The sequence below is a fragment of the Gopherus flavomarginatus genome, chromosome 19 (assembly GCF_025201925.1).
Source record: "Gopherus flavomarginatus isolate rGopFla2 chromosome 19, rGopFla2.mat.asm, whole genome shotgun sequence".
Taxonomy (NCBI): Eukaryota; Metazoa; Chordata; order Testudines; family Testudinidae; genus Gopherus; species Gopherus flavomarginatus.
The window spans coordinates 22,267,272-22,289,927 of NC_066635.1; the positions used below are offsets into that span (position 1 = coordinate 22,267,272).

The 22,656-nt window shown below is 37.1% G+C and overlaps 1 protein-coding gene across 2 annotated transcripts in view; it reads left to right on the forward strand.

Annotated features, from left to right (window-relative positions):
- Positions 1–22,656, forward strand: part of NCOR1 (nuclear receptor corepressor 1) — a 101,911-nt gene that overhangs the window by 59,715 nt on the left and 19,540 nt on the right. Inside the window, exons 17-29 of one of the 2 annotated variants that reach the window (XM_050928997.1) lie at positions 2,596–2,658; positions 3,846–3,985; positions 4,832–4,958; positions 7,634–8,189; positions 11,774–11,903; positions 12,232–12,427; positions 16,578–16,738; positions 17,600–17,720; positions 17,809–17,910; positions 18,602–18,702; positions 19,591–19,759; positions 20,699–20,839; positions 22,048–22,131. In XM_050928997.1, coding sequence (XP_050784954.1) covers positions 2,596–2,658; positions 3,846–3,985; positions 4,832–4,958; positions 7,634–8,189; positions 11,774–11,903; positions 12,232–12,427; positions 16,578–16,738; positions 17,600–17,720; positions 17,809–17,910; positions 18,602–18,702; positions 19,591–19,759; positions 20,699–20,839; positions 22,048–22,131 — 2,091 coding nt within the window. Of the gene's footprint in view, positions 1–2,595; positions 2,659–3,845; positions 3,986–4,831; positions 4,959–7,633; positions 8,190–11,773; positions 11,904–12,231; positions 12,436–16,577; positions 16,739–17,599; positions 17,721–17,808; positions 17,911–18,601; positions 18,703–19,590; positions 19,760–20,698; positions 20,840–22,047; positions 22,132–22,656 lie in introns of those variants that run through there. The other variant, XM_050928996.1, reaches the window with a different exon arrangement.

A 22,656-nucleotide genomic window follows, 5' to 3' on the forward strand; every position in this document is an offset into this window, starting at 1 on the left:
GGGATTTTGTATTTTGCGAAAGCAGTGAGGTAGCAGGGTCTACTGAAATGACTGAGATGGCAGCCAGAACCTCTGGAGTTAATTTCAGCTCTGCTACTGTCAGTGTGCAGCCTTAGACAAATCACTTAATCTTGCTGCCTTATTTCCTTACTTGTAAAATGGGACTAACCATCTTGCAGGGGTGATTTAAGGACTAGTTAGCATTTGCTACAGCACATTGAAAATGTAAGATGGTATAGAAGTGCCAGTTATATTTCCCTTTCTGTATATTTCTGTCTTGCAACTCTCTGTAGTCTTTTAAGGCAAGCCGTGTGCTCTAGTGCCTGGGGGTCAAGAGAAGTGTGTTCTATATCTGGTTCATCTACTGACCTGCTGTATAATTCTGGACTAGTAGCTTCTCCTTCATATGCTTCTGTTTCTCCCATGTATTAAATGGGTCTGGTTACGTTCTCCTTGATAAAAATAAAAACCGAAAAAACAAAACTTTGAGCTATACAGATAAGGGCTATGTATGAGCTCAGTATTTTATATTAATGACTTGCTTTAAAAAAAAAAAAAGGTTTGCATTTATTTTATCTTTGACTGACTGTGACTGAGACTTTTGGTACCCTACTTGTGCCAAGACCATACTTGGTTTTTCTCTGAACATAACATTAACATGACACTTGGCAGAAATTGAAATTTGGAATATTTTCTAATGATTTTGTTTTAATTTATAACTTTAAGCATTAGCAAATAATTGTGTGGGTTCTGAGTTTTCAGTGGTATATTGGGTACCATGTATTTCACAGGAACACTAGCTCAGCCTTCAAGGCTATTTCAGAGATTGTGTCTGGATACTTTAATAGGTGACAGTTTCCTGTTAGACCTCCCTACAACATGGCCTTTTGTGTAGCTGGACAATTTATAGTTCAAGAGTGTGGAGAAACAATGTTAACCTAGGGGCTTGAGCACAGGACTGGGAATCAGAAACTCTCAACTTCTAATGATGGTTCTGGCATGGCACTGACTTGTGCTGTGGCTTGGGTCATGTCATTTAACATCTGTTTCTCCATCTGTAAAATGGAGATGAGAATTTATTTGGATTTTGGGAGCACTGCTCAGTGTTTGAAGTAATTTTGAAGAGAATATTACATAAACGTATTATAGTGATTCTATGATGTGTGGCATGGGAAGTGAAATACTCCAGCATTTACAGATGTATGAGGACAAAGGGGTTCCTACTTTCCATGAAAATATTCAGATTAAAGTATACTACCAAAATACTCCCTAAGAATCAAGAATTTAGATACTGTCATTTTATCCCAAATCCTGTCGGGGGACTAGCTCTTTTGTACAATCAGGCAGAACAGAGAGTTATTTATTGCAACAAAAACGTTGACTGTTTCAGTGGGTGAATACGGATGAACCTTTTAGAAATAGCCTGGCTTCTTAGAATATTTATTGTCCAGAATACTTTTCAGTAAAAACAAGCCTCAAGTTCACATTTATAGTAAACTTAATTTAAAAATGGCTCAGATGCTGATGTCAGTAGAATTAATCTGAGTTTAATTAGATTTTTAAAAATTTCACTTTTTCTGGTTGTTCAATATAGCATCATAATTTCAGTGCAGAGATTATAATTTTATATATAAAATTCCTCTATTATTATTTGTCTTTGCATTGGATTATTGTCTTTGTGCTTTACCTGACAAGAGAAATTGATGGCATCTGAGAATACATGGATGGTTGTAGCAACATGCAGCCTGAGAGATTATTCTTGAAAGAAACCATATCTCACGAGCTATTTTTTTTAATGTGGGTTCTGCATTGGTTAAATTTTGAAATTGCTTCAGTACGGTAGAAACTGTTTATGAAGACTTGTATATTTAGATACCCACAAAATCAGAATTTGGGAGGGTTGTTGTTTAACCCTGAACTGTGTCAGAGGGATGTTGTATCAGATGTGAATTGTGCCTTTGGAACTGTCTTCCTCTTGACATCCATGGAGCCTGATTTATTGAGTATTTTAAAATCAAAGCTCAAAGCTTTGTTGCCTGCTAATGAGAGATAAGAAGTATTTTAGTCTGTTAGGCAAGTTAACTGGCAATATTTGTGTGAACTGCACTGCTTAAGAACTGTGTCTTCCCTAATGCAGTATTGGACTTGAATTTAGAAGGAAATGGATTACATTATTTTTAGGAAAACTGGGAAGCAAGTCAGCACACACGATACCAGAGCATGCTATACTTGAGCAGCTGTTTACAAAGCCGGTAACATTCATGTATGTTAACGCAAAATAAGATATGCCAAATACTATCATCTTCCATGTTACATAGGAATTTTCCTTTCTGGGAATAAACATTTTGGACATCACATAGGTTTATAGACAAGCCAGTCTTTAACATCTTGCTCTGATAAGAGCATGAAGACTCCTTTCCCACCCCTAGTTCAGTGTAATAGAAACTGACTGCCTCCACAGTCCCAGGCGGCTTTCCCAAATAGCTTGGACAGGCCTTAATGTAAACATATTAATAGATTAATGTGTGGTTGGTGCTGAAAGGGCATATCCTGGTCTTTTCTCTGTCTAATGAGTCTCACCGTTTGCTATTTCAGCTTCTGCAGAGCCTGTGGAGACCTCCCGCTGGACAGAAGAAGAAATGGAAATTGCTAAAAAAGGTAATCCTTGTAAAGCTTTGGTTTCACTTCTGTTTATTAATTAGTCTCTGCGGTGCTAATTTGAATGAATGAGGTAGGGGACTCTCTTTCGTTCTATGTCTGAAAGGAGCTTTTTCTTAGAAGCAGATATTCACACTAAGCAAACCAATCTTCCAAACATACAGATTTAGATGTTTTTGTTGGCTTTCCCAATCTGTTGGAAAAGCTATTGGGTTTCAGTTTACAGCTATGGCCATCGGCAGTCTGATAGAAAATGGTTTTACAAAAGAGTCTCTGTATAATTACGAAACTGATATGAATGAAAATTTGATTCTGAAATTTGCTCTAGGTAACACCCTCTTATAAGTCACATAAATACCCTTTCCATTAGATGGATTCTTTTATCTGAAATTTGAGTTTACATTGTAACCTGGCAAGGAGTTTGGCAAATTTTAATGTACCAATTGATTACTACTTACCAAAAATAAAGTCTTTAAGCTGCACCATTCCTGTTATTGTATTGGTGCTGCTACTGGGGATTTATCATCACAACAGCTGTTTGAGCAGTGGTTCTCAAACATTTGTATTGGTGACCTCTTTCACATAGCAAACCTCTTGAGTGCAATTTCCCCCCCGCCTTTTAAATATATAAAAATGTGTTTTTAATTTATAACACCATTATAAATGCTAGAGGAAAAGCAAGGTTTGGTGTGGAGGCTAACAGCTTGTGACCGCCCCCATGCAGTAACCTTGCAACCCCCTGAAGGGTCCCGACCTCCAGGTTGAGAACCCCTGTGTTTTGAGCATTGTCATCTGGAGAGGCAACTGTGCTGACAGCTTTCTAACAGCATTAGTTAATTCTTGCTAAATATATTTTTAATTTACTTTTTTATAGTAAGTCTGAAAACCTAGCTAATAAGCACATGGGAGGGAATGTGCTTACTGGTTCTCTTTCAGATATTGGCAAAACTTTAGAATGGGATCGCTTCAGAGGCATCCTGCTATGCTTTATGAAGTGCAGGGCTTTTCCATCTGTTGCGTGGGTTCGTTATTGCAACAGGAGTCATTTTAAGGACAGTGTGATTTACCCCATTTTCTTGCATCTGTGTTTGTGTTTTTAAAGTGGAATTTAAGTGTGGTTTACTTGATTTCTGGTTAGCCTGTTTATTTATCATGGTAAATATTAAGCGTGCATTTTGTTTAAACAGGGTTAGTGGAACATGGTCGCAACTGGGCAGCAATAGCCAAAATGGTTGGAACTAAAAGTGAAGCTCAGTGTAAAAACTTCTACTTCAACTATAAAAGGAGACATAATCTGGACAACCTCCTTCAACAACACAAACAGAAAGTGAGTAAATCATGCTGGATTAAACCATTTTTGGAGAGAATTTGGTTTGGTCTAACGTTAGGCATTGAGGCTCACAATAGAAACTTCAGCCTCTCATTTTGTTTCATTTCACCTGTGTTTGCTCTGCAACAGAAACCTTCTAGCACTTGGTGCTGCTTTTCATTGCCCGGGTAGATAAACAGTGTAGAGGTATTGGTCACTTTAAAAGTAAAGGTAGTAATATTATTTTGCATTTTTGGTATAATACATTTTCTCCTGAGGATTTCCAAAGTGTTTTGCAAACTTATCTGTATAGAGGGCTTCATCCACCAAGAGCATCTTTGGATTGAAACATGTAGCTATTAAACAACACCAACAGTGCAAAACAGGTACAGATGGCCAGTGAAAGATCAGCAACTGAATGCTGCTGCACATACAGCTGAAGTAAAACACCAAGGGTGGGATTTTGAAAAGCACAGTGCTGGCCTAACTTAAGTCAATATCAGCAGGCGTAGTTTGACTTCAGTGGGAGCAGAGTTAGGCCAGTGCGTACAGCCTTGGAAAATGAGTGGATTATGGCACAGTGACACTGGTTGGCATTACTTAGGTATGTTAACATGTGAAATAACTACTGGTTCTGCAGGTATCTGAAAGCTTTTGTGCATTTGGCAATACTGTATTCCTCTTTGGACCCCTGCAGTACTGCCTGAGTTAAAACAAGGTGTAAATCAGTGCAGAAAGAAACATCATTGCTAATTAGGAGATCTTTAACTTCTAAATCTGATATAAAGTGGGGAGAGAATGCATTTAAAGTTAATATATGGAGGTTTTCAAGATGGAGTAAATCTCAATTCTTTCTGCCTTAAGTCTTCACGAAGGCCTCGTGAGGAGCGGGATGTATCACAGTGTGAAAGTGTGGCGTCAACAGTCTCTGCTCAGGAGGATGAAGATATTGAAGCATCCAATGAAGAGGAGAATCCAGAAGACAGTGAGGGTAATTACTGAAATGTCAGAATTGGTTTGGAAGGAAACTTCTTCTAGCACTAAAATGATCCAGCATTTTAGTTGCCTGTGATGTTTGACCACCTGCAGAAGTTGTCACTTAAAATGATCAAAAAGTTGCACTCTGTTTCATTAAAATAGTCCAGTGGAGTTTTCAGACTCTTTCTGTAGGGTTGAAGTTTAGCAGATGGGATTACTATATCTGTCTGAATAAACTTAAGCCCAAAGATGACTGTGAAGAGTTACAAAAGGATTTCACACAACTGGGTGAAGGGCAACAAAATGGCAGCTGAAATTCAGTACTGATAAGTGCGATGTAATGCATGTTGGAAAACATAATCCCAACTATACATGCAAAATGACTGGATCTAAATTAGCTACCACCACTCAAGAAAGAGATCTTGGAGTTATTGTGGATAGTTTTCTGAAAACATCTGCTCAATGTGCAGCAGCAGTCAAAAAAGCTAACAATATTAAGAATCATTAGGAAAGAGGATAGATTATAAAACAGAAAATATTATAATGCGAGTATATAAATCCATGGTATGCCCACGCCTTGAATACTGCATGCATGCAGTTTTGGCTGCCTCATCTCAAACAAGATATATTAGAATTGGAAAAGTACAGAGAGGGGCAGCAAAAATGAACAGGTGTATGGACCATTTCCCAAAGGAGGAAAGATTAAAAAGACTGGGACTGTTCAACCTAGAGAAGAGATGACTAGGGGGCAGTATAATAGAGGTCTATAAAATCATGAATGATGTGAGGTACATAAATAGGGAAGTTGTTGTTTACCTCTTCACATAATACAAGAATTAGGGGTCACCCAATGAAATTAATAGGCAGTAGGTTTAACACAAACATAAGGAAGTACTTCTTCACGCAACACACAGTCATTCTATGGAACTCATTGTCAGGAAATGTTGTGAAGACCAAAACTATAACTTGATTCAAAAAAGAAATAGGTAAGTTCATCGAGGATAGGTTTGTCAATGACTATTAGCTGTGATAGTCAGGGACAAAACACCATGCTCTGGGTGTCCCTAAACCTCTGACTGCCAGGAGCTGGGACTGAACAAGAGGCGGATGGTTCACCCTATAAATTGCCGTGTTCTGTTCCTTCCCTCTGAAACATCTGATACAGGCCACTGTTGGAAGACAGGATATTGGTCTCTGTGGACTACTGGTCTGACCCAGTGTTTGTAACTTGATCGTATGACAGCAAATGGCAGCATAAAACTGCCCTTGTTTAAAAAAAATAAAATAAATAAACCATGGTGAATCATTAATTTATAGTCTTTAGCTAGTAACTAGCCTCTGAAAAGTTTCAGGCAGGCAAATGCTTACCAGCTTTTTATGTTGGCTGCAACTATTCATAATTGCAGACTCACCATCAAATCTGTATTTTGACCATCCTTATGTAGAACTGTATTCAGTAACATTCATAAACTGTGAATCAGAGTATTTGACTTAATGTCTCATGACGCTGATGTCTGCATGTGGTTCAGAAAATTGTCCATCTTTATAAAAGCCAATAATTAGCAATGAGGTTTTTCAAATCATGGAGAAGCTTTAACAAGTTAGAATCGATGAGTCTATAAATTTTATCACATCTATGTGTTTGAACATAGAAGATTAAAAACCCTTTTGGTGAATTTGTCCATTAAAACCTGTGAAGTTCCTTTGCTTTGTGGTTCTGTTTAAACAGAACCACTGTCATTTTTATCAGGCATGTACTTTGTCTATAAAAGGTTACGTACGTTAAATGACAGTTGAGAGAACCTGAACCTTTCAATTAACATGTAGGTTGTACAGTGTTCTATCTACTTTGCAGTAGACATCAGTTCAATGGGAAGGGCATGTAGATGCTCTTTCTAAAAATACCAAAAGCTTGTGAGGATGTTATATTTGAACTAAATATTTCCTGTAAAAATGTTTTTTAAAGCAATGAGTATTGATATATTAAAATAAGACTTCTGAATAGAATACGTTGTGCTATATTATGCAGCCATGGTTCTCCCTTAGCATTTGTGGTTTATATTAAACTTTATTACATTTTTGTTAGGCAATTTTGCCTTAAGGTTCCAGTTTACTGAAGTTATTTCTGTGGGACAATGACTAGAATGAAAGATGAATAAAAGTTACCATTTATTTTAAAATGGTACAGAATGTTGCTGTTAATATTATTTTACAATTTTTGCTATAGATTGAAAGCCCTAGTTTGTCACTAGCTGTGGTGCACAGCATTGTTTTCTGAAAATGTGTCAACTCTGCTGTGTGAAAGCCAATAGCAGACTTCTCATGTTGCATCCTGTGTTTCAGTGGCTGGATTCCAATTCTAGCCTGTATAGTCTGTGGCTAATACCTAAAGCTAAAAGAAGTTTTGAAAGAGATTTCTGCGATATGCAATAAATCTGTGTAATTCATGTTTGAAAATGAGTTGCTTGGATTGTTCACAAATGATGAAAAGCTACCCATGTAAAGTCATCACTTGCATTAGGTGTGAAATTAAGTGGTGAATGATTTCTTGGGGCAGGGGCTTGTAGTTGTATTTGTACTGTGGGATACCTGGTATATTTGTGGGTGCTGTAAAATGAGAGGAATTGTTCGCTGTCTGTTAGAGCTTGTTAATTATATTTTGAGTGCTTATGCAAGAATGTCTTTCAGGTGCTGAAAATAGTTCAGATACAGAGAGTGCTCCATCTCCTTCACCAGTGGAAGCTTCCAAACCCAGTGAAGACTCTATGTCTGAAAGCTCTGCTTCTAGGATAACCACTGAGACAACAGCAGAACAGGAATCTGCCATTAAAACTGTACCTAGCACATCCCCCTCCTCGGCAGCCCCAAGTACACAAACAGCTGAAAATCAGAATATTAAGCTCCAAGTTAAGGAAGAAATAAGTAATGAGGCAGAGGAGCCAATGGAGATGGACAGTAGAAGCCACCCAGCTGAAGCTAAGCCTGTGCTCAGCCTTCCAGTGCATACCAAAGCAGAACCTGTAGATGCTGAAATGAGGTTACCAGAGAATATTCAAGTGAAAATAGAGAGTGATACCAAAGAGAGGGATTTGGAGAAACCCAAGGAAAAGTCAGAACCTGAAGAAATGGACTTTAGCCTGTCACAGCAGAGTAATACAGCAAGACCAGAGCCCAATTCAGACAATGATTCTAGTGCTACTTGTAGTGCTGATGAAGATGTTGATGGGGAACCTGAAAGACAAAGGTGAGTTTAATTATTCAATTATGAGAGAGACATTAATTTAACCTTAGAGAAGGTGGGTGAGGTAATATCTTTTATTGGACCAATTTCTGTTGCTGAGAGAGACAACCCAAATCCTACTTGGGATGTCTGTGACAAAGGATATTCAGTTACATTTAAACTACTAGATCTCTCTCTCTCTCTCTGCTCTTTCTCTGTATATATACACACACAGAAAACATTCTTTTTAAAAATCCTTTTATGTAACTGAAAGACGCATTGTTAAAGCAAAATATGGAACACTTTCCTATGTTTGTGCGTTCTTCATTTTACCACTAACACTCACTCAACTCCCTGGTTCGAACTTTTAGATTTTTAGTGTGTGTGCACGTGCACGTGTGTACAGTAAAAATATTTTGTAGTTTAAACAGTAAGCCATTTTTCAAATGGCTTATTTGGCACCATGTTCTGAATTCTGCTTTCCAGAATGTGGACAAGTGTCATGTGTGATGCTGCTGCTTGGTTCTACAAGCGGTATCCACTCCTACTGGGAAAAGGGCGTTTCAGAAAGAAAGGTATATGCTCTTTCAGAAAGGAGAGTTTTAATACTTAAGAGCAGTGAGGGACAATGTTGATCTAACAGTATGCCCAAAACCCAGACAAAATATTTGCCTTCAGCAAGGAAAATTATAGTCTGAATTCTCTGTGATAGTCTGGTGGATGGCCAGCCATCAAAAACCACACTCCTGCCTGGAAAGCTAAAGGAGGAGGGAAATTAAGCCATCTGGAGTCTGTGCCGAGAGTAGGTTACATGTACATGTTAAGCAGTTTTTTGGAAAGGATAGCACCTTATTGAAAACAATGAGAGAAACTTTCCAAAGCATAACAAAAGGCTAGATACTCCTGTCAAGAGTCTCCATAATATGTAATCCTGTGTTTCTCTTCTGAGGGTTGGGGAGAAACTGTTGTTGCTTCAAGATTTTCTGGCACACAACATAATTGTTGTTCAAAAATCAGTTAAGGCAGGCAATGATCTACCCCAAAACTAAAGTGGTAATTTGAAAAATCTTTCCCACGGCTATCTTCTAAGAAAATTGGAGAGAATTCTTATTTTAGTTAAACTGTAAAGTGATTTTGACACAATGCATTATGTACAATGACACAAATCCAGAAAAATATATTTTGAATGTCCTTTATTATAACTTTAATTAGTTTGAGAGTGTGATGTAATGGAAAGTTCATCTGCTTTATGTGGAAAGTCGTGATGATTCCTCATTCATAGAAGAGATTATTCTGAGTTATGCTAGTATGTTACTGTACCTGAAGAAGCAGAGACCCAGAATTTCCCCTCTTCTTTCTAAGTGTATAGGTTCCTATACCACACTCATCGCTCGAGTATCTGAGCACATTCCAGTAGTGCATTAAGCAACTGTGACATGCAACGTCTGTCACATGTTTGTTCTCATATCCTCTCCCCAGGGGGAGAAGTGTGTTCAGGGAGTGTCTTGTTTTTGTAGGGTTTTATTAAATATACTTGTTGCTGTGTATTACATTTAATCCTGCCTTCTTTAGGAAATGTACCATGCACTTGGAGTGGAAGATGGTGATTGGTCTTAGTTCCAGAGTCTTGTACTGGTCATCAAGAAAACTCTGTCTCTGCACAGACAAGCTTTAGGCTTTATTGTGGAGAGTTCTATGATGCCAGAGGATTGATGATGTTGACAACAGTCTTCTAGGTGTCCTGAGCTGAGGCCACTGAATCCCTTGAAAATAAGGACTGAGACCTTGAACTTGGTTAAAAAAATTCTATGGGAAGCCAGCGTAGGGAGTGGAGGGCCTGTCTGATGTTCCTGAGGTTACCTGTGTTGCTGAGGAGACACATTGCAGGGTTCTGTATTAGTTGGAGTTTCCTAAATGCTGCAGTCTTCATGCCCAGGTGTATTGCATTACTGTAGTCCAGTGAAGAAGTGATAAAGGTTTGAATAACTGAGCCCATTTCTTTGCCCACCAGGGTGGGACAGAGTCTCTTAGTCAACTGGAGATGATAGAAAGCATTACTCATGGATACTGCTATGTGGAAGCTTAGTGTTAGTGAGGAATCAGCATACTCAGACCTGGACTATGGACCAAGTTGACCAATTGTGGTTATGTACTTTCAACCAAAGGAAACTGCACTGTGACTGCAAACCCTTAACTGCTTTCCTTTACCTGCCAGCATCATCGATGTCTTGCTCAGGTTCAGCCTCATCTGTGAGCTGATCTTGTCCAAGCCTGGGTCTGCTTTGGTGGTAGTAGTGTGGTCTCATGTTGTGAAGGATAGGTAAAGATGTGTGTCACCTGCATATTGCTGGCATTTGAGTACATGTCATCTGACCAGTTCACCTACTGGCTGCATGTAGGTGTTGAATGGGACTGGAGAGAGAACTGATCTTTGTGGGACTCCACATTTGAGGGTGTCTAGTGGTGAAGGTGAAGTTTCCAATCACTGTTGTTGGTGTGTCCCTCCCAAGAAAGACTGAAACCATTTTAACGCATTTCCTTGGACTCCTGCCGCCTTTCTCAGGCATACTGTGAGTGACAGTGACTACTTGATCTCTTACGGGTAAAATGGTGACAATAGGTTTGTTGAACTCTAGGAATTGTGTAAAAACTGTGGTGAAGAGTGCTTTACAGATGCACTAGACAGGTTTTAATTAGCATAATAATTCCTAACATGGTAAAGTTGAGAAGAATCTACAAAATGGGATTTCCAATAGCTATTGTCATAATTTATAGGGCAATTCTATTGCTTCCCACATTCTGTGAAACTGTAAGTAATCTTAATTTGCACAGGAGTCGTCCTACACTTAGGCAGTAGTTCGTACTAATTGTGTACAAGTGATGATAAACCACATCTTCCTCTCAGATTTGAGCAAAGAATATATTAGAAGTTTTTTATTCCTTGGAGAATGTAGGTAGTCTGCTACAGTTATGATCAAACTTCTAAATTTTATAATTTCTTGATGCATTTTATAGTGGAAGCTCTACCATGTTAAATAGGATTTTTCTCTTCATTTTGTTAATTTCTCAGTAGAAAAGACCTGTAAGTTCCCAGAATTTCAAAATGTAGGGCAAGAGTTCATAGTCTTCTGAGTTGAAGGAGGCTTTATCCCTGGAAATATTTAAAACTAACCTGGATAAACAATTGGAAAAATGTAATGTAGAGGAAAAAAAATATATAACATGACTTCTGTCTTAACTGTCATCATTTTATTTCACTCATCAACTAAAGAAATTAACAGCCAAATTCTTATTACTGCTGCAGAATTAAGGAATTTAAAATTAGAACATAAGCAGATTTATTGAAATATTGCCATCCACTTGTTCTTGTCTCTGGTGTGCATTGTACTGTGTGCTATTTTGATGTACAAAAGGTTATGTTCTTTTTCAAGTGGCTGCAGCGTGTATTCCACTCAGGTTTGGTCTTGTGGGTATTCATGCAACTTTTTTGCTTTTACTTGCTCTTTGCTTTTCAGTTATTTAATTCAGTACGGGAGTACTTTTGTTTATAATCCTATCAAGATCTTGTACTTTATCTAGTTTTAATCTTCTGCTCTCTCCTCCTCCAGAATCTTCACTATGGATTCAAAGCCTTCACTGTTAAACCCTACTGGATCTATACTAGTATCCTCCACAATAAAACAAGGGCAGATGGACTTGCAACAACTTCACCATCGAGCTGCTGTAATACCACCTATGGTATGTTCTTAATGTCATTTGAAGGGGAATCTGTGGTATCCATAATTCGTTTTATGTAACATTTTGTTATGAAAAATAGTGAGAACTTGTTTCTTTGTCTTATCACAGTACATTTGTGATTGAGTTTAAATTATAATATTAATGCAGAACAGTTAGTTTTAAAAACACCCAGAAAAGTTCTGATGGCTGCCTTTGAATTGTATAGAAGTAGATTACATCCTCTGACATGGAGCAAGTACACGAGTTATTGTCGGCAAAAGAGAACTACTTTGGTAAATGTTCAATATGTAATATACAGATGTTGTGTACTTATTTTCTTTCCTTTTAGGTCTCTTGTAGCCCATGTAATGTATCTATTGGAACACCCATTAGTGGTTATGCTCTCTATCAGCGGCACATTAAAGCTATGCATGAGTCAGCTTTGCTGGAGGAACAGCGCCAGAGGCAGGAGCATCTAGATATGGAGTACAGAAGTTCTGCAAGCCCATGTGGCACCTCCAAGAGCCCTAATGTTGAGTGGGAAGGTAGGTGACACTTCTTTTGAAAACTCAAGAACTAAGCAACTCTAGATATTGAAACATGGGTCATCTTCTGGATTATAAACTGTAAGAATCAATTACTGGAATCTACTAGATCCTTTGCTAATGTTTTGTCTCTGTGTATGTTGATAACCAATTTCATGGAATAGGTTTCGTACCATAACTAGCAGGCAAATTACAAACTGCACTATAGTGCCTTACATATAGTTGTGTGAAGAGAAAAATGCATCCTACTGTAAGCCCTTCTTTCATTAGGAAAGAGTGTACCAAGTACCTGGTACTGTGGCAAGGCAATAAACTAGTCTAGAATTAATGTGGTGGATGTAGTGATGCTATAGGTGCTGTTGTCTGGACCCCGAATGTTTTGAGAGTCAATGATAAAATCTCTTCCAATGTTGTACATCCTTGGGTGGACCAACTTGAATCCTTAAATCAAACTTCTCAGGTTAACCTATTGAGAACAAAAGAGAGGCAAGGTGAGTGAGGTAACATCTCTTATTGTACCCCAATTTCTGCTGAAGAAAGAGAGACGCTTTTCAGCTCCACTGAGTTCTTGAACAAAGAGGTCTTCAGAATGTTAATAAACAGAGAACTGTTTTTTAGGACAGTGGTTCTCAACCAGGGGTACGTGTACCCCTGGGATACCTAGAGGTCATGTTGAGGGTACATCAACTCATCTAGATATTTGCCTAGTTTTACAACAGCTAAGTGAAAAGCATTAGCAAAGTCAGTGATAATCAAAATTTCATACACACATTGACTTGTTTATACTGCTCTATATACCATACACTGAAATGTAAGTACAATATTTATAATCCAATTGATTTATTTTATAATTATATGGTAAAAATGAGAATGTAAGCAATTTTTTTTCAGTAACAGTGTTCTGTGACGCTTTTTTGTATTTTTATGTCTGATTTTGTAAGCAAGTAGTTTTTAAATGAGTTGAAACTTGGGGGTATGCAAAACAAATCAGACTCCTGCAAGTGTATAGTACTCTGAAAAGGTTGAGAGCCACTGATTTAGAATACCTTGGAATGTACATCCTCCTTCTACTTTTTAAGAACAAATGTTGTGTAATGTCTGACTCCTACAGTGACGTAACCAGCACTAGTAACATGAAACATCTTAAACATTTTGATTTTTGGAAAACAGTTTTGTTTTCAGCATACACTGCAGTTTTAAATTACATTTTATTGGAAACCTCCATATTAATTTTTGCCAAAGCAAAAAGAATCATTGGTATGTTTGAGAATGGCAGGTGTTTTGAACAGTGGTGTACCTGTTGTCTTCCAATCACAATAGTGAGGAGAGAGCTCGTAGAGAACTGTTTTTGGAGGAACTTGTGGTTGCCATTACAAATTCTACCTAGCCAAAATACCATTTCTTTGAATAATAGTTGGCATTGTCCGTAGTTTATTATGAAGTGTTGGAAAGTTTGAGGATGAAGTTCTCTGCCAGCAAAATTCAAGATTTCTGTGGGTGCCAGCAAAAAATGGGAAGAATTTGATAAAATGTTTCTTGAGTCCTAAAGAATTTAATATTTAAATTCTGAACATTAGAATAGTTTGGGATGTCTACAACTCTTTAAGAGTTTCTGTTCCGTGAAGTCTATTCTGCAGCTGGGATTTCTCCACTGTATTCAGTGCATTGGAGACAACCCATAGATTCTATTTTAAACTTTATAGTATAGGTTTTAGGATATTTACACAGGATGCATAAGTGAAAGGCCATGTAATAGCACAGACTTATTGAGAATCTACAGTGCACTTATCTGTGATGTACAATGGTAGAGACCTTTAATTATTTATTTTGCAGCATGATTAGTACTGTTTAACTGATGAGGTTAAAGGTGTACTTTCTCAGCTACAGTACGCTGGTTCTGATTCATAATCAGGTATTCCTGAATGATACTTTCACATTCCCCTTCTTATATTTGCGAAACAAAATTGAAGTTCTAAAATCCAGACAAATCTTGTTCTTAATTCCCTTATTTTTAGAGCAAAATTTTCTTCCCTTTTCCTAATCATTGTTTTCATTATGAAACCCCAAAGACATTCACCATATAGATGTATTACTCTTAAATTGACTAGGAGCAGCCCTTAACTGGTGGACAGGAGTATGGAGATCAATAGTAATTAGTCTTCTTCAGTCTAAAACAATATTTACCCTAAAATCTTGCTGGCAGGATTTAGAAGTAAATATTGTTTAAACCAAAAACAGCACTTCTCTACTGAACCTTCTCACATGGCTTGAGTTACACTAGTGCTGTTTGTTTTTAATATAATTATACTTGAAAGTTTTTTTTGTCTACATCTATGAACATTTTGCATTATAAAATACAGAGTAAATAACTTTGATACAAATTGAAGCAGGGAAGAGATTGAGTTTTTTTTAACTTCTCCCATTGAAAAAATGTGCATAACATTGGGAAAAAAATTTCACCAGCTTTTTTTCTTCAGTAATAAACTTATGTAATAATTTTAAATTATGATATTTGCCACAGTCAGTAGTTCAGTGATATTCAGCTCTGTTTATATACCTTCAACTTTTAAACGTGTCTGAATCTGGAAGACCCAAAAAGACTAACAAGGCTAAATACACTCAGTTTCTAGGGATAGCACTTGAATAAAATTAAATGCCAAAAAGCTGGTACAAGAATCAGTGCACTTTTGGTTTAATATGCAAAACTGTTAGAAGTCTCAGTAATTTCTGATCCAAAGACACTTATTTATCTTGAACCCTTAAAGACATTTTGTGTGGGAGGGAAACTGATGTGGAAGCTCCCTTTATTCCAGGAAGGGAAAAAGTCTCATTGTTAGCTGTGAAGTCTTTCATTTGCATCAGTGCTCTGATTAAGTGGTATTGTGTATGAACTCTTTACTTATGTGGTCTAAAAAGAGCTTTTGGAATGAAAGCATTTAAACATCTGACAGGAATGCACTTGGCTTTAGAAGTCTTGTCACTTGGCTGTTGTGATCCAATTCTTTTCACACGAAATATTTTAATACAGGGTAGTTCTCTCATTATGATAACCTTAAATTTTATAGGAAAATCAGTTGCTTATATGCCTTATGTTGAGGTCAAACGAGCAATAGAACAGGAAGCACAGGTGCAAAACACAGCAGGAAGGTCGGCATCGCCATACAGGCTATCTCCAAGAGAAATCAGTAAAGCCTCGCCACAGCCTGATATGAATGCAGCTCGCTATAGTGTCCCACCAGGTAAATATTATCTGTTTTGGCAGTCTGCCTTCATAGGTTAGACTTCCATGATTTAATGTAGTATTAAACTTTCTTTAAAGGTTTATCTACAGTAATGAAAGATGACTGACTTTTTTGTAAATAGACCTTCCTTTGTGAGTCTCCAGTCATGGGGAACATGTACCCTCATGTTTTCATTTTGCATCAGCAGGTTCTCTTTTCTAATGTGTATTTTCTTAACCAAATGTGAAATCTTACAGTATTGGGGTTTTGAAATTTATCAGAGCTCCAGCACAGAGCCAAAATGGCACACGAAAATTTTAATTTAACTTGCAAAAAAGAATTCTCCAATATGACATGAATGGGGGAAGGAAAAAGTAAAGTAGAACCTGTTGTTGTTATATACATTAGTACCTGGTTAGAAGTGATTTTTAATAAGCTCTAGCTCTTATATCAACTACGGAAAAATAACCCACAATCCAGAAATGTATAACTTTTGTTATCATAGTTTTTTCCCCAGAGTGCCATGTTAGACCATAACAGAGGACAAATTAAGGAAAGACTAAATTAAATTAAACCCAATCTAATCAAGCATTAAGAACAAAAATAGTTGTGGGGAAAAAAAACCCTGCAGGATGAAAACTTGGTCCACCTTGCTTGAAAATTTAAATTTTAAAGTTTAAAATGCAGATATTGTCACTTATTTTTATACTTTGATGCCAAGTTTAATTTCCACTAAATTTAACTATATATGCCATGAAGAATTGCAGAGGAAAAATCCCTCTGAAAACATTGTAGGACATACCATTAAATAGTTCTTGTACGCAGTAAGATGAAGAATTACACTTGTTTCTATTTTTCAGGTTGTTTATGTAGTGAATGGTAGAGCTAGAAATAGGCTGTATTGTTTAACAAAACTTTTTCTTTAAAAGTTCTCCAGCCTGCTCCTCATCAAGTAATAGCAAATATACCTGAAGGAGTCCGGCTCCCAACAACCCGGCCGACCAGACCACCACCTCCACTCATTCCATCCTCCAAAACTACTATGCCATCAGAAAAACCATCATTCATTATGGGAGGCTCAATCTCACAAGTAAGAGAACATTACTCAGCAGCAACTTCTAAGTTAATATATTCTTCTGCTGTTACTTACTAGCTCCCAACTTCATATCACCAGCATGATGTTTATTCTTTTCTCAACTAAAAGCCACATGGACAGCCTACCAGAAACCTAAGAACTGCAGTTACCTTTCATAAAATGGAGCAGATTGTAGCCTTCATATTAAATAGAGTTGGCTAGGACCTATAGTCTCCCAGGGTTGCATCTAAGAACTAAAGATGAGAGCCGTGGTAGTCTGCACAGTAGAACTTTGCAGACTGGCCACCCTTGCTCTAACTTCTTAAGATAAGCATCTTTCCACATAGAAAATGAAGGCACTAGATCATTTATAAGTAAACCAGTGCTAAAAATTGTTTACTATCTGAGCAGTACAGAACTAAAAATGAGTGACTTCTATCAGCAGAATGGCATTAAATGCCATTTGCTTTTATACTGTCTATAGAGTAACAGTTGGCAATGAAGCTAATGGTGTCCAATCAGTGTTATATTTACTCCAGTATTGAAACTGAACCCGTCCCAAACCTCTATCAAACAGGAGCCACATGGGCAACCTATTGGAGTGGAAAGAACTTTTTATAGCTGCTCACTAGCTGAGTTGCCTTGTTTATTCCTGTTCAATATTTGTTCTTAATACAGCAGGAGACATTGTGTTAGGGTGTCTAGAGTTCCTGTTATAATTGTGTAGCAATACAAGATATTTTGGTCAGTTCATCATTTATTTCCATTTAAATAATGAAAAATTAAAGCACAGTCTGTAATATTAATATGCCAGTAGTAATTTAATATTTTTCATTACCGAAAAATAAAATTTATCAAAGTGACTTATTCTTCTAGGGAACACCTGGCACTTACTTGACATCCCATACTCAAGCTTCTTATAGTCAAGAACCCGCGAAGCCATCCGTGGGATCCATATCTCTTGGCCTGCCGAGGCAACAGGAGTCTGCCAAACCTGGTAGGAAAACCAAAGCCAACATAAACATTATACGCAAGTTTTGCGCATTAATAGTTGCAAAATTAATTTGGTCTTTTTTTCTAACTAGCTTCCATACCCTATATCAAGCAAGAAGAGTTCTCTCCCAGAAGCCAGAATTCCCAGCCTGAGGGCCTCTTGGTCAGAGCACAGCATGAAGGTGTGGTTCGAGGTAAAGAAATAGTCATGTGTTGAGTAATGAATTTTAATTTGTCAAGGATGATGAAAATGAGTCAGTTAATTTTTATAGTCCTCACTACTTGACTTGCCATAAAATCTCTCTCATGATTTACTGAATATTCTTTTTAAAGCCAGACGATCCAAGTGCTATTCCAGCTTTCCTATATACTGTTCTCTATAAGTGCATATGTCTTACAAAATGCATATATATTGAGTAGTATTAAAAAATTTAAATTTTGAATCTTTTTGCCTTGCAAATGTTCTCTGAAATATCTGGTGTATCAGCATGCATGTGAAATTAACAAATAACAAGTAAAAGGGGACTGTTAGTTTGAAATGTAGTCAATTAATAGTAAAAAATAAAAACCAAAGGTTAAAATATGTTTCAGGAATAAGCCTGCCACTAGCTCTCCCATTTTGTTTAAAATAGCTACATAAAGCAGTGAAACTGACTATATATAAAAACGCTGACAAAGACACGCTGTAAGGAAACTGTAATTTTATTTCTCATCTATTATATATAGACCAATAGGAATAATTTTTTTTAAAAATTCAAATAGTTTGACTTTAAGTTGTCACCTTGGAGAGAACTTTCAATTATTTTAAGCAAGTAATTTGTTTTTAGCTGCCAGATGAATTCACGGGGACCTTATTTATTGGTTTTTCACTTAATTTTGAATCAGGTACCACAACAACCATACAAGAAGGAAGTATAACACGAGGAACTCCAGCCAACAAAGTTCCTGTTGAAACCATTCCTTCTCTGCGAGGCTCCATTACTCAGGTTTTTTTCCCCTTTACCTTCTATTGTGTGGTACTAACACAGAAGTACTTATTTTTAAAAATAATTCTTAACATCTTTGTATAGGCAAATATAAACACTCGAAGAATGACATTCCAACAGCACTGAAGTCAATAGTGCCAGGATATCACCTCTGACAAAGGATTATCATGCATGTCTAACTTTTAGCTAAATAACACAGGTTTTTTAGTAGTTCTAAATGAAGACTTGTTAGCTGTATCTTCACATCTGAGTAAAATCCTTGCAGTGCAAGAATTAAGAAATCTTGGTAATCCAGCTTTGCACAGATGCTGTTATAAAAGCTCAGGAACAACATAGCTGATTTTTAAATCCTTTGTCTTTCTAATGCGAAGATACAAGTAACATTCTATTCTTAGTTTTATGATGGCTTATGCATAGGAAGGGAGTAGAAGCAGTTAATGAGCAAACAGAACACCCTCTGAGTTGGTAACTTCCTTTCTTGATTTTTATATTCACAGAAAGTCTGACGCTACATTAGCATGCAGTGTTGTTTGAAGATAAAGTACAGCCTAATGATCTTGGATAATAGTATAGCTAAGTAGATGGTCCATTTTCCCCAAAACAGTTGTTGTAATGTGTCCAAAAAAAGCTCCAGGTCACAAAAGAATGCTGTTTAATATAGCGTTCCCCATTGCCATTTTATGAATTTTTTTTTAAGTGGCAATGAAAAATATACTAATCTGCACTGATACTAATACTTGAGATACCAGGAACTGTAACTGTAATTCTTGATTAAAGGAATCAGGATTATAGGCCTGAAGCTACACTTTTTGTTCTCTAGTGCCAGCTTTTCAGTATCTTGCATATGTATGTTCAGAATTATACTTAATTGATTTTATTTGATTGCAGGGTACCCCAGCTTTGTCCCAGTCTGGCATTGCTGCTGATGCATTGCTGAAAGGAACCATCACCCGACTGGCTACCGAAGACAGCAGCCCTGAGAAGTGCCGAGAGGAAGCTGCAGCCAAAGGCCATGTTATTTATGAAGGCAAGAGTGGGCATATCTTATCATATGATAGTAAGTATTTATATATCTGAGTAGTATAAGTGGTCCATAGTTAAGATTGCAACTGAGTTTCCTCTTCTAAAAACCACTCAGCTAAAACGAATGCTAAGATTGCAAAGTCAAGCACTTGAAAGTTAGGAAATGTCGATGAAGGTTGCCTATGCAACCTTAATTCTGCCCCATTGTGCATGTATATTATGATAGTGGTACGTTATGAGATCGTGTTTTTTCCCCACAGGATGGACAGAGGTGCCTCATTGACTGAGCAGTTCAAAATTTGTTTTGTCCTCATCATTCGATATATAACCCCCCCATGCATTATTTATTGCACACTATCCAAACCCTTAAATTAAGATTACTCTAAACTTTGAATTTCCAGGCTTCTTATTTTTTTAAATGATTACAATATTCTTGAAAGGATTTTTATCTTTAAAATGCAGATACCTTTTCAAACCTACATCTTAACATTGTATGTGTGTCGGAGGGCAGGGTGGGGGATGTTGGAAGGGTGACCTTTGTGTGATGGGTCTTACACAGTATATAACTGAAGTAGTTAAAAACTGATACTAGTATTTAATTTCTACATTAGTTTTAAAGAATTAGTTGACAAATGTGAAAATGTCAAAATAATACTTTCTTTAAAGAATAGAGAGTATTACAGACTGGAGAGTTAGAGGAAATAAGTTATCCTTTTAACATTAAAATTCAAATTTCAGGTCAAAATATTATAGACAAAAATACTTATTTGCTAAAGTAATGCTACAAGATTTAAGTTGTAAAAGGTAAGTGTTAAAAAGGCATTTAAATACATTTGAGTACAGTATTGAAAAGGTAAACATTGTTAGAATAAGTTTTTGGTATCCTGTATCAAGAGGTTCTACTGTGTAATGGATTGCTTAGATTTGTTACGTTTTCACCTTTTCCTTATTACACGTCTGTATAATTCAGCAGCTATTAAGAACGTCCGAGAAGGAACCAGGAGTCCAAGGGCTGCTCATGAAATCAGTTTAAAGAGAAGTTATGATACGATGGAAGGAAATATAAAACAAGGAATGTCAATGAGGGAGTCTCCAGTGTCTGCACCATTAGAGGGTAAGTGACTATTTTAAATATACCATGTGCCTTAATAACAATCACATTGGGGTAGATCTAAATCAAAAGAGGATATGTGTACAGTAAACTGGAAGAGAAAGGAGACTTCGAAAGGAGAAATCAAATCACTGTAACTTGATACTAACAGAGACATAAAAGCATTTTAGAGCTGCTGTTATTGGAGAAGATATAGCTAGTATCTACTAACAGCATAGTAGTGAAATAGATAGGAGCAGCAATACTACTAATACTTCTTGTATTACTTTCTGTTTTGCCTGACACTTTATTAATAAAGACTTGTGCAGCTGCCAATACCTATAACAGAGCATCACTGGATATTTTTGGTTTGTCACGAAATAACTAATTTCCTAAACCATGACCCAACCATGATAGTAATGGTGAAGTGTCTTTAACTTTCCTATGTGCCTTTTGGGAGTGCAAGGGGCAAGGAAACATTCCTCTAAGCACTGTAGAGCCAAGTGGAAGAGACTCCCTACCAGTCACATGAACTCTTTGTTCCCTCTTCATTTAACCTGTAGGGAACATCTGAGTACCTCTTGGTGAGATGGAGAAATGCAGTTTAAAGAGGATTACAGATTATAGCTCAAAAGATTTAATTGCTAGCTTTTAACTTTCTGATGTGTACTCCTGACTTCTTTGGAGTGGGAGAACCTAAGAGAGGTACCGAATGCCAGTCTTACACCACTCTGATCCACTTCTTCTCCGTAGCTGTGCAGAATTGTGCTTTAGGGATGTTGTTTTTTAAGTTAAAATTCTCTTTGGCTCTTCAGTTAAGCTTCTTTTAGATGGTCCCCATGTTAAGTCTTTAAAGAGAGAATGGAGGTTTTAACCAATCATTGTTCTGTTTCACATTTTTCCGAAATGTTATGTATCATCAGGTGAGGAGACTGAAATAGAGTGAGTGCAGAAAAAGCAACTATGGTAGTTTGGGAAGTGTTACACTTCTTTTTTCCTCCAAGACTGGTGTCTTGTGTATGTTTAAATACTACAATAATGGGGTGGGGCATATGCTTCGTGTAAATTTGTTAGGGCAGAGACTGTCTCTTATATTTATACAGTGCCTAGCAGAATGGGGCTGAGGCCTCTAGGCACAAGTGCAGTGCAGATAGTAAATTATGTGAGTAGGTAGCATGTACTTTATCATTCTTGTATTTAATTCTCTAACTCTGCCAAATAACGTTTTTTAGGGTTAATATGCCGTACACTGCCAAGGGGCAGCCCTCATGCAGAACTGAAGGAGAGGACTGTGCTGTCTGGCTCTATAATGCAAGGTAAAGTTTTTAGTAGTATAGAGGCTTACATTAACGTACTGATCCTAGAAGTCTATCTTTCTGAATCCTACCCAGTTGCTGACAGTGGTGGCCATGCTAAAGTTAAAACCTTTTAGTAGAGAGATGTGTGTTTTCCACACATAAGCTTCCTGTTAGTAGACTACTGATACATTTTGTACATTAAGTTTTTGTGCAAGAATTGGTAAATGGGGAGCTATTTTACATGAGGAAATTTGTAAAATCGAAAAACGTATATTTAGCATTTTGCATCTTCAGGAAGCATTTGAGGAGGTGTATTGCTGCCTTTGCTTTTAGCATATCAGAGCATGCTTGACCCATCCAGTGTCCTAAAAAATTGTTCAGTAGTGTTCCCTTACGGCTGTTAGTGGTAAAATTAGTTCATTTTTAAAAAAAAGTACTTCCTATGTGTCATTCTATATTAGTCTTCTCTGTTCTTTATATTAGACCCATTTGTGATGGCAGGTTAGAGTTCCAGTTTGTGATTGGCATTTGCAGTTTGTTAAA